This window comes from Cryptotermes secundus, unplaced genomic scaffold (genome assembly GCF_002891405.2).
Source record: "Cryptotermes secundus unplaced genomic scaffold, Csec_1.0 scaffold579, whole genome shotgun sequence".
Classification (NCBI taxonomy): domain Eukaryota; kingdom Metazoa; phylum Arthropoda; class Insecta; order Blattodea; family Kalotermitidae; genus Cryptotermes; species Cryptotermes secundus.
This window is the reverse complement of record NW_019719366.1, coordinates 583370-596173: the sequence shown is the minus strand read 5'-3', so window position 1 is coordinate 596173 and position 12804 is coordinate 583370. Positions and strand designations below refer to the sequence as shown.

The 12804-nt window shown below is 39.0% G+C and overlaps 1 protein-coding gene across 1 annotated transcript; it reads left to right on the top strand.

Annotated features, from left to right (window-relative positions):
* Nucleotides 1–262: 262 nt before the first annotated feature.
* LOC111864788 (translin) lies at nt 263–12551 on the top strand. The gene is made up of 5 exons (XM_023852301.2): nt 263–677; nt 773–866; nt 2019–2231; nt 8463–8542; nt 12204–12551. Exons 1-5 carry the CDS (start codon nt 606–608, stop codon nt 12459–12461), a joined length of 717 nt encoding a protein of 238 aa, XP_023708069.1. The 5' UTR covers nt 263–605; the 3' UTR covers nt 12462–12551.
* The last annotated feature ends 253 nt before the right edge of the window (nt 12552–12804 follow it).

Genomic DNA, 12804 nt, shown 5'->3' with positions numbered 1-12804 from the left:
GAATTGTGCACACGTTTTCTCCGAGGTTTTGATTTATGCAGAAATTTTGTGATGAGCCGATTCTCTGTTCAAGGAATCCTGCTGTTTGTCTGAAAATGAATCGTAACTTCAGGCGTTAAATCAGAAGTGAAGCCTCCAGATCGCTCCAGACGCTCCAGACGGCCGAAATCCGTACAAGATACGAGAAAGTACGCGAAGCTTGCTGCGTTTCGATGTTGGTGCACGTGTCCCCTTCCGTCACTAGATAGCGTTGAAAGCACTAACCGTCTAGGGTTTTGCGTTAAGGGCGCATGGTAATTGCCAAGCGTTGCTTATGTTTTTTTGTACACACATCAATTTTGGAAAAAAAAAAAAAAAGAAGAAGTTGTATGTTTGGAATCCGGGGATGGACGTAGTTAAAAGGGTGGTGATCCATAACTGACAATTAAAGCACGCAACGGTTACAGACGGAAATATACTTTTGGAATAAACCGGAATAATTTAGGAACGTCAAGACATTGAAAGGAAGACAGTATTAGGAAGGTGTTCTGATTGTCAGTTCATATTCCCCGTTAACGTCATATGAGTGTTTATTGCTTTATTTTTCATAACCATAGGACCTGAGAATGGCATCACCTATGAGTGGAATATTCGCTTCATTCCAGGATTATCTGAACACGGAACAAGAATTACGCGAGGTTAGTGGTTTTTGTTGGAATGTTATGTTAGTTGAGGTTATGAACAAAGTGCACAAGTGGTTCGGGCACATATTATTTGTACGTTTTTCATACAGGAAATTCGGAACATCGTGAAGGATATTGAACAAACAGCCAGAGAAATTCTGACGACACTAGAGAAAATTCACCATGAAGGTGGTATACAAGAAAGTAAGTTTTCTCCATACAGGAAATTGATTAGCCTTTAATGCGAGTGTTACAATTTCAGGGGATTTTCTTAGTGTTCTTTTATCATGAAGTTGTAAAGGTAGCACATGTATTGTTTATTTACAAAAAAAAATTATGTAAGGTCTGACTATAAATGACTTGCCAAGTGTAATGGTAGAGCTCATTTGCATTGTATCTGAATTCATTCTGCCAGTTGTTGATGTGTTATAATTCTTGATCCATTACCATAGTCCAAATAGGCAGTTATATCACAGTGAGATGGGCAGTAAGAGATATCCTAAGCCCGAGAAACTCAGGAGAGAATTCCGGAGCTATTGTGGGAACTTCTTGAACGTCTGTCTTATAGCCCAGACTTGGCCTCTAGTAACTTCCGTCGATTTGGTCCACTAAAAGCCACCTTGGTGGTAGATGTGTCATTATTGATGAAGAGGTTGAAATGGAAGTGCAGACATGGCTGCGACAACAATTGAAAGACTTCTGTACTGCAGGTTTCAACTCACTGGTATAGCAATGGGACAAGTGTATCAATGTTGGTGGAGGATATGTCAAGAAATAAATGTTTTTTTCCAGGTTTGAATGTTATATGTTTTAAGTTTTATATCCAGTTGTGACCTATTTATCGACTCTTCCTCATACTTCATACTTTATATGCAATGTATGAATGCTATATGTTTTTGTGTAATCACTTTATGAAGTTGTCCATTGTGGTTCAGTGGGGTATCAGTATTGCAAAATTACAAAAGCAAATAATAAATATGGAATTTTTATTTAAGGCCATTGCAGCACTCCCAGTTTGAACATGTGATGCTTTGGTTACACCACCATTACAAAAACAATTATTTATCTTCTTACATATTCAGTAGTTTGGCATCCTGACCTCTTCCTGTTCTGAATTAATCTGGAACAGTGACCCTTGTAGGTGAGTGGAAGCTCTTTGAATTGGAACCAGTAACATTTCAGCATTAATATTACTAGGCAATACAGAAATATGTATTGTGGATTGAGGATTAAGTCTGCAATCCCAGTATGCACGTGTCATAAGAATGGTAGAATAACTAATCAGTTTAACATGGTGTAAGCAAAATTCCATAAAGTATTCATATTTGACACTGATGTCTGTCAACCTGTATTTAGTACCTGCCAGCTGCCAAAGAGCAAGAACATTGTTTGGTGGCATCAGAGAGGGCTACAAGAAATTAGCAGAAAAAATACCAGAAGACCAGTATTATCGGTATCATGATCATTGGCGCTTCGTTACACAACGTACTGCATTTCTTGCTTCACTCACCATCTTCTTGGAGTCTGGAGAGCTGGCATCCAGAGAAACTGTTGCAGAAATGATGGGAGGTAGGTTTGTGGTAATGCTGCAGTTAGTATCTGTTCAGCCTTCACAATTCAGCACACCTCTAAGGCAGACTCCATTACCCCAGAGGGGATCCACAGCTTGACATGGACTCTAAACCATATTATGGGACCTGGAATTCCTCACATTCACAGAATAGTACCTTTTCAGAGGTGAGGGAAGGTAGAGACATGCAACAGAATGTACAACCTCAAACCCAAGACTGTAATGTGTTGAGAGTTGAAAGGACTGGAGTAATTTCATAATCTTTGTGTGTAGGTGTAGTTTTTGTTTCATAATCTTCAGTAACTGAGAAAGTTGATACAGCAGTAATGCTGTAGGCTTGTATTTTGGAGGTGCTTGGTTTGCATCTTGGCCAGGACAATAGCTATCTTGAGTGAGACTTTCACCGTTTTCCAGTCCTTCCAAACAGATGATGGGATAGTACCTTCATTAGACTGTGACCACTTCCTTCGAGACCCTTTTAATCCTACCATATTATGCTATATAGCCTGCTCAACCTACAGCCCACAGGTGGGATATGCCCATGGCATCTCTTCATGTAACCCTTCAATATATCCAATATATCAGCAAGTAACTTACAGCTAGGGCCATTCGTAGGGTGTGGCAAATTTGGGTGAATGCCCCAAACGTTGCAGTTTATTATCACAGCATTGGTTTACTTTTGTGGTTTCAATAAATTTGATTTTGTTGAGCAGTGAATTAATAATTATTTGTTAGGGCTATGATGTCAGCAATACTCAATAAAAACAGATGGTTAAGACCACTCAATACTTTAATAAGAGAGTGATCAGTTACCTCAAAAGAGACTGTGAACACTTATAAGAGACTAGGTGTATTATTAATTATTCATCCTGTGCCCCCTGGTTTGTGGCAGGGGAATTCCCTAATCAATTTTTCAGTGTAATTGCAGTACTTAATGTTGGTACTAGTTTTCAGTATTTTAGCTTTGAAGCTAATAATATTCATGAATGAGAATGGTGAAGTGGTGGCTGAACTTACCCATGGGAAGTGGCTTTGAGATTTGGCATTGCTATGTGATATCAGTTGGCATTTAAATGATGTAAATACCTAACTTCACATACAACAGACACTTGTTTCTGATATGTGTTGAACTATCAAGAGATTTCAAATGAAGCTGAAACTATTTTGGGAACAGTTGGAAAATGTTAACCTGTCATTTATCTTCCTATGATTTGCTTCATAAGGATGGATGAGTAATTCTTCTGAAGAGCTCTGTCTTCTGTGATATAACGCTGTATAGTTCATTGAAAAGACAGCTGACATTTTGAAGTAATGTATCACCCCCATGTTGCTTCAACATGTCAGTTGACTTTTACTGTGTCACAGGGTGTTATATCCTAGAAGATAAAACTCTTCACAAGCACTGCTCTGAGAATCTGAAATCCTACTTGTACATAGTAATTATACCCCTCCAGGTGTTATTGCTGTAGAAATGATTGATTCCTTGGCAGAGAATTTTGAAGTGAGATTGAATGACTTTCATATCCATGATACAAATATACAGGGTTAGCCTAAAAGAAATAGTTTAAATGACTCGTGTTCGTGAAACTTACACGCGCAGCCCAAAAAAAGTTGACAACATGTGCAAGTTTAGAACACAAGAACATAAAGACAGAGTTTATGTTCCTTCCCTCCCCACAAGTGTGGACGACCTTAAACAACACATCACAGTAGCTGCTGCGACTGTTGACGTAGGCATGCTGAGAAGCGTTTGGGAAGAACTAGACTATCGCGTTGAAATTTGTCGTTTTACAAAAGAGTCACATATAGAACACTTGTAAATTACCCATGTAAACTTCAGGGCGTTTTTTTCAAACCGTGTAAGTATCTCAGCCATGCTATTAAAACTCTTTTGTCTGTAAAACTTTGAACATGTCTATTTCTTTTAGTCTAACCCTGTATATATCTTTGAAAACCCATTCTCTGTTGTGAGCGATGCTCTAGAAGAAACTGCAACTTGAATTGATTGAACTGCGGTATAACTCAGTTTTCTATAGTAATTTCAGCCAGGAAGCTTTAGTTACCTTTTAGGCTTCTTTACAGTAGTCTTGGTTCTCTGAGTTACGTAAGTAAGCATGCAATCTGGCAAGTACCAGGTGGTTCAAATATGACCGGGACTGATTTTTTTTTAAAAAACCATAATTGCCAAACACTTACTTGCACATGTCAGTCTTCAACGTACTCCCTTGGGAGTCAACACATTTTTTCCAATGTTCTGGAAGCATCCTGATGCCCTTTTGAAAAAAGGCTTGTGGTTGGCAGCATATCCACTCCTGAACAGTCTGGATGACAGTGTCATTGTCCACAAACAGCATGCCTTGCAAATCTGATTTGAGCCTTCCGAACAGGTAGAAATCACTTGGGGCCAAATCGGGACTGTACAGCAGATGTGTCAGAAGGTTCCATTTCAATTTCCAGAGGGTTTCCATTGCTGTTTTGGCCATATGGGGGCATGCATTGTCTTGAAGGAAGGCTACCTGCTTTCCACCTGTCTTCCGCTTGGATGAAATCTTTTCCTTCACGTATGTGAATGTATGTGTATGTTGCCAGGAGGTCTGAGTAATGAGCTGCATTGACTGTTCTGGCATCTCAGAAAGTCTACATGGATAACCGTCTGCCAGTCCCAGAAGAACATTGCCATCACTTTTCCTGCTGAATGGCTCCTCTGCATTCTCTTGTGTTTGGGAGAACTGGTATGCTGCCACTCACGTGATGACTGCTAGGACTCGGGAATGAAGTGGTGCACCCACGTTTCATCGGTGGTCACTACAGACTTCAAAATGCATCACCTTCATTTTCAAACTGCTGTAGGAGACGACTGGCAGCTTGCATGCACACTATTTTGTTCACGTCTGTCAAAGTGCATGGTACCCACTATGCATTCACCTTGCAACAGTGCAGATGGTATTTCACAATGTCTTCTACACTACCAACACTGATGGACAGCATTGCTCCAAGTTCCTTAATAGTGATGCGCCTATTCTCATGAATAAGCACATCTGCACAATCAGTGTTTGGCTCGGTTTGCGGCCGACGATCATGGGGTTAATTCTCCACGCGCGCTCTGCCCTCTCTGAAGCATTTAACCACTCAAACACACGAGTCCATGAGAGACACTCTTCCCCATACTGTTGTTGGAGTCTGTGGTGAATTTCAGCGAATGGGAAGTGTTCTCCGAGGAATTTGATCACAGTGCGTTGATCCACGCTCCGCGGTACCTTCTGTTCACTCATCACTCTAGCAACTCCCAGACACAACTGAACAGGTTCTAACCCAAACAGGAGGGAGGGTGGAGGTTGTGGCTTGACTCTCTCAAGGTTGCACAGCTGCTGCGCAGTACAGCTTGTTTACACACAAATCAGTCCCGGTCATATTTGAACCACCTTGTATATGAGGCAGCACATAAACATATGAACAGATTTTTTCATATATGAAACAGAACAAATCAAAGTTCCATTCAAGAATCAATAGTGTTCACTTACATGATGTGATGCTAACTTGCATTTCAAAAATGGAACCAAATGTTAATTCTCTTGCAGAGCAAAGGCAGGCCCAGGTTTCATGTTAATAAGGTAAGTCACAAGTCACAATGCGAGTAAGTTATGGTAAGAGATATTTGAATGCTGTAGCTCTTAGTAGTATATTATATCTTTTATTGTAGCCATCTGCCTGAAATGTTCATCACTCCTGGTGTAGGTACTGTAAGCATTTTGAAATAAACCACTACATAATCTTTAGTGGTGAATAAAGACAGAAAGAAGACCTTAAATAAGACACATGTAAGAATGAACATAATATTAGTTCTATTTCTTTCAAATCTGTGATGGATCTGTAAGTTGAAAATGCATTACAGAATTTATTAATATTTTCTGATGAAGATTTGTTCAGGAGAATTTCAGAAAGCTGGATTGGTGTAGAAGCTGTCCTGTTAATCCATACTGTCATGTGATTGGAGTGTACTATAGATTTTGATTGATGACTAGATTTATTGGACTCTTTGATACAGCATGTGACTACACTTTACAGTTCACTGTTACCCACACACTAGTGTCCACAGTCTTCACTAGTCACTGCTTGGTAGTGGTTTACAATGGCGGATGTTCCCCTTCCTCTGGGTTCCCAAACTGTCTACAGCCTCAGCTACCAGCTTCTCATAGCAACTGCAACTGAATTGCAACAATTCTCTAACTCACTAGCTCACTACCCAGCTCACTCCTTACTCGTTTTTTTTTTCTTTTTAGCTTCTTGGGGTGGGGTGAGACTAAGTCAACTTGGTATGTTGGCCACTAACTCTCCTGTTGGACCAGCCCCGGATGATAGATGATTGTGAGTGTGGAGCAGTGGGTGGAATGAAAATTGGCAGGGCAAACCGAAGTACTCTGAGAAAGCCTGCCCCAATGCCACTTTGTTCACCACAAATCCCACATGATGCCACAGCCCACTCCTCACTAACTCAAAGTCAAAGTAGCATTGCGACTGATGGCCAGTCAGTCAGTAAGTCTTGGTGTCGAGCACCCTCCTGGGACTCATGACCAGATATTTATTACTGTTTGATAGTTACAGTCTTGTTCTTCTGGGGCACCCTCTCTGATGAGAGGACGGGTCTGTCTTATGTACATGCTGCTGGCCCTTGCCAGCGCAGTCTTTCTTGGGTCTGAGTCCCTTGGGACTCATGATCATATTTTACTGTCTCAGATTTTAGACTTCCCTTTTCGTTGCCTCCTATGACTCGCAGGGTCACAGTGGAGGTATTCGACCCTGCCTCCACACAGGTGTCCTCACTAACTGAAACTTGTCCTGTTTATAACATCTCAGCACAGACCACACACAATTCCTCTGTTGCAGTGCAACTGTTGCCATGGAAACATGCTTGTTTGCATAGCTGTTACTTAGGAATGGCTGTTGTATAGTTGCTTACTTCGTGGTCATTGCCTAGCAATGGGTCTACATGCCACAATACTATCACCTTATAGTTCTGTGGACTGTGGTAGAAATCCCATTGTTTACACATAATACACACATTCAGGCATAACTCTGTAAGGTGTAAATAAAAGCAGAAGCTTTCACACATACAGATTGTCATCCTTCCTAGGTTACATTCATCACCATTCAAACCACTCACAAGAAAACAGGCAGTGGAAACTGTTAAAAAAGTCAGTTAAACCTTGTACTAAATGTGTTTCAGTGGAATAGAAGGAAATAGGATTTGGCTCGGGATCAGATTCAGTGGTAGACTTTTATGTTAGTGGTAAGGCAAAGTTGTCCCTGTGCTTAAATAATTTCAGCACTACATCATGAAAGTGTGTGGGGGGAGTGGATGTATAGAGCCATGTATTTTTGACCTTGGCACTAGTTGGAAGTGAGTGGGCAACTTCACGCCCCAGCCACTTTACCCCCATAGAAAGAGCCCCCAGCACCCACTGGCTAGGAGGCTGGGTGGACACCACATCTGATCTAGAGGACACGGAGAAGAGAAAAATCTTGCCTCCAGCCATTCAGCCCATAGCCAGTCTCTATACCAACTGTGCTATCCTGGCTACTGAACATTTTGTTTCTAATACAAGAGCTAGTTAATTAGTTACTTATAAGAAAAGTGACAGCATAACATTTATCTAGAGAATGAAGGAAATACATTTTATGGATGTACTGCAGAAGTCTTAGAAAATATTACTGCTCTGTTCTTACACTTGACATTTAGTGAACTCTTTTATTATTGTATTCAAGGGTCAGTGAAGATTAAGAATATCATGCAGATTTTGTCTAAGTGAATAAATATTTTTTCAAAATGTATTCAAATTGATCAAGTCAAAGAGGATGAGGTGGCCAGGGCATGTAGTACGAATGGGGGAGAAAAGGAATGCATATAGGATATTGGTGGGAAAGCCAGAAGGAAAAGGAGAACTGGGAAGACCAAGGCATAGGTGGGTGGACAATATTAAAATGGATCTTAGAGAGATAGGATGGGATGGTATGGATTGGATTGATCTGGCTTGGGATAGGGACCAGTGGAGGGCTCTTGTGAGCATGGTAATGAACCTTTGGGTTCCATAAAATGCTGGGAAATTCTTGAGTAGCTGCAGATTTGGCGGCTCAAGTAAGGCTCAGCTCCATAAGTAAGTAAGTAATTCAAATCTACAGGAATGTAGATAAGTCTAGATCTTCCTTACATGAGGCACTTTCATTTTTTGCAGTAAAAATACAGAGAGATGCAGGTTTTCATCTCGACTTGGAAGACTATCTCATGGGCCTACTGCAGCTTTCATCAGAGATGGTAAGTGTTCTCACTTTGCTTACAGTTTAATTCAAAAATTGAGTGAGCATCTGATTCATGAAGTACACTGTGCTGTAATATTATATTTATAGAATCCAATTACATCCATAAAATGTGATAGGTATTACATATGATGTGCATGGAATAAAGCTTATAGGACTGACTGTTTACATAGAAATCCTGTAGTTAATGTTGTTTCCAGGGCCAGAGTTAAATAGCATGGTGATGACGCAAACCTTTGGTGTTAAAAAAATTATCTCTAACAGGCCGTGGATGCCCATAGGGTTGTGAGATATCAAAGCTTCCACACTTCTTTGACAGTCAGCTCACACTCAGCTTCCTTTAAAGAGCATCAGTGTAAAGGACATGAACCAAATTGGTTCTAAATTTTAACAAAGTCTTTTTTAAACCACACTTATAAATAAACTAATTATAATAATTTATAAATATTTTAATGTATTCATACATGTCGCTGTAGTTGTTAAAGGCTCAGAGCTTATATTCATGACATTGTAATATTGTATGTATGTACTGATAATGACCAATCACATTGTAATAGTAGTTTCCAATTGTATTGATATGTCCTTCTGAAGATGGTCTCTCAGACCAAAACGTGTCAAGGATGAAAGATTAAAAAGGAGAAAAAACATTTATCAGTCACTCTGAACAGAGTTGATAACCTTTTATAATGCTGTGATCATAACCATTAACCATCATCATATATGGCTGACTTGAAATGGTAACAGTTACTTCAGTGATGAAGAAATTTCTTGCATTTATAGAAACTGAATGTTTATCGTGAAATTCACAAAAACCCACAGTTGTACCCAGTCAAAACGTTCACACCGATTTTTAGTGAGCCATTTTAATATTACTTTTTAGTCTATACCTGGTTGTTCCAAATGTTTTCAGTTCTCTGTGCATCTATCAGGATTTTCTGATAAAAATTCATTATGCATTTTTCACTTCCCCATGGTCGGGTCAGGCAAATTGCTGCAGGCCCTTCCAAGACCTCTGACTGTAATGCTAGAGCCAAAAGCATCTACAGCAAGGCTCTCCTATTTACTCTCTGCGCTATCCATGCAGAGCCAAAAACATCTATCTGTGCCTAGTCAGGACTGGGCATAGTATATGGTAGGAGGATTCCTTCTCTTGCCCACATTTCTTGCAAGTGGAACCTTCTGAGGATCCCATAATACGTAGGTGTTGCCGGAATGTACAATGGCAAATTAGCAACGTTTTTACCAACCTGTGGTGTTTACAGTCCAAGGTCCATAGATACCTAGATAGTTTATTTCAAGGTGTTTCAATGAAGTGCTTCACCTGCTGCAAACCTAGTGTCAGCCCAGTGTTCAGAGGCGTTTGCTTCAGTCATGCCTTAATCTTGAGCTTACAGTCACGAGAGATTGAGTGCGGAACTGAGGAATGTGTATTCCTTGATCCCTACCTACGGAAGCATCTGTAGCATTAGCCTGTGTTGACTATGACCAGGAACCCAGAGGAGTCTGTACATGTGTATTACTGCTGTGCATTCCTGATCAGTATTCACGAGTAATATGCCATTGAGGACAACCCCAGGGCTATATTTCCTGTTTCCCAAATCAGTAGTAACATGGTGAATGCCTAAACCTCTGACGTGTGAAGAAAACTTGAGATATGGTCCTGATAAGATGTAAGAGGTCTCAAAAAACATAAATTTGTTGAGGAAATTTCTTTATGGAACATAAAATAACAGCATGACAGTTGGGATTACTGATTTTTTGGATTTTGCCCTTTATCTAATTTTCCGAATGACACTGGCTTGGAATCTGGATATGTTTATGTCCTCGGATGAAATGGTAAGAGGTGCCTACTCTCTGAGGCTCATTAGAGCTCTCCGCAACTACTTGATGGAAATGGATCGAGTTTCCAAAACATTGTGTTCTTCAGAGTATTATATGATGGACAGAATCCAAAAAGTCAGTAATCCTGGGTGTTGTACACCACTGTCCAAAACCTTTGGAACTAACATGGCAGCTATTGGATAATTTTCTTTAGAATTCAGTTTGATGGTGGTAACTAATGAACAGTTGGGTTTAACCTTGTCAATTTGGTATTGAAATAAATACAGAAATGCACATGTGCTCGCATGCGTATATGCCCCCCCCAGACACAAAATATTCGTATATTGCTCGTAAGTTAAAAATTTCAAACATGGAGATGATGCAGATCAGTGAGGTTATATGTGACAATTTAATGTTGACAGAATCTATATTTAAGTGATATTTTCTTCACAAAAATAAAATAACAGTGATGATAATGTTGATGGTAATAGTAATGATAATAGATCTGTAGGTCTATAAATATATGCAGTAAGAGTGTAGGATCTATGAGTTTTGTTTGGAACTGCTTGCATTTGTTATGCAGAGTTTACTAATATTAGTAAACTCTGCATAACCTCAAAATCTGTGGTAATACATTTTCCCCATCACACATCTACACAAACTAGTACATTTAACTTAATTATTTCTTCAGAGGCTTTCTTCTCATTATGTATTATACTTACCTTCTTTTCAAACATTTCCACAAACTTCCTATGCATGAACATTATTTTTCTCTTTATTTCATATATTGAAGTTATCTTCATGTTTATTTCAACTTTTCTGTGGTGTTCCCTCAGGAAGTACCTCCTCAAAACTGCCTCCAAACTGACTACATCAAGTCTTCACAAAATATTTTATGATGTTATATTTTAGCATCCTGTTGCACTGATTTAAGTCCATGATTTATTTCAACCGTCTTCAACTCAAAATGAAGACAGCACACACACACANAAAATCCTGAACAATTTTAATTTTTAACATTTATCAATATATATGATAAATATATATTTTAGTTATTTTAATATGAAGATGACAAGGCATGCAATGAACTAGTTTAGCGTAAATCGAATAAGCACCTGAAGATGGCACTTTTGTGCCGAAACATGTAGTGCGAGTGAGAGGAGGAGATAGACGAGTGTATACACTGGAAGACGGTTGAAATCATGGAAATATTTTATGATAATTGTTTGCAACATCATATGTTCCTCATGAGATATTTAATAATATATAATGCATACTACTTTAATGACTGTTTTTTAGTAACTTCATGGTCAGGTGTTATTCTCTTAACAGCTGACCCATTCTGGGTTAGGTTTAATAGCATAATAACTTATATATTTATTTGTTATGTTATGACAATAAGAGCTCATTCAGTAGAGTGACTAGAAAACCTGTTCTTTGATTCTGGTAAGGGGCATACTTGAAAAATAACATGTAAGAAGCACAATACCAACAAGCAAGTAACAGAGTCATTACCATTAAGCATTAAGCTATATACTGATAAATGTTATTTAAGGGTAGGAATCATTGTCAGAAAAACATTCATCATATTAATACCTAAGATTGGTGCCAATTTCAAATATACAAGAATTGTCAATTAGAAGACATTAAATTTTTTACTTTTAAGCTCTAGGATTAAAATTTCAACTTAAATTATTTGAGGACAAAATCAGTTTTTGTACCTTTGATAGTTACTTTTTAGGTTACAATGTAGAATGTATTTGTTGACATACATGTGTGTCCATTGCTGTTTGTTAGTAGTCACCTAATATAATATGGAATGTTTATGCTTGTTGCAGTCACGATTTGCAGTGAACAGTGTCACTTGTGGTGATTATTTACGTCCACTCCAAATCTCCAGGTTTGTGGCTGAACTCAATGCCGGGTTCCGTCTTCTGAATCTCAAGAATGATTCCCTTCGAAAGCGCTTTGATGCTTTAAAGTATGATGTGAAGAAAATTGAGGAGGTAGTTTATGACCTCACAATACGAGGTCTTAAACCTGGTACAAGCAGCACCAGTCCAATGGTTGAAGAAGAAACTTCAGATAAAGCCTAACTACAATGGAAATACCTGCAATGTGTGTCTCGCCAAGGCCATTTTCTACTGTGTTTACATGATGATGTTTATTAAAGTGATATTAATGTATCAGACAGTGCTAATCTCTGTCCCCATTAATGTTCCCAGCAGAATAGGTTTCATACCTTACCCAGCAATGAAAGCAGAGCCAGCTTCCAAAATGTGTTCTTTAGTATTCAGTTTGTTCAGTACAAGAAGTACATGAAAGGCATGAACAGGGTTGACCAGTACTTGAGCTATTATTGTAAGTTGAAGAAAGCTGGTAAATGTTAAAAGATGTGGTACACTGTCTAATCTACTGTGATTTTTTCACTGTTTTCAG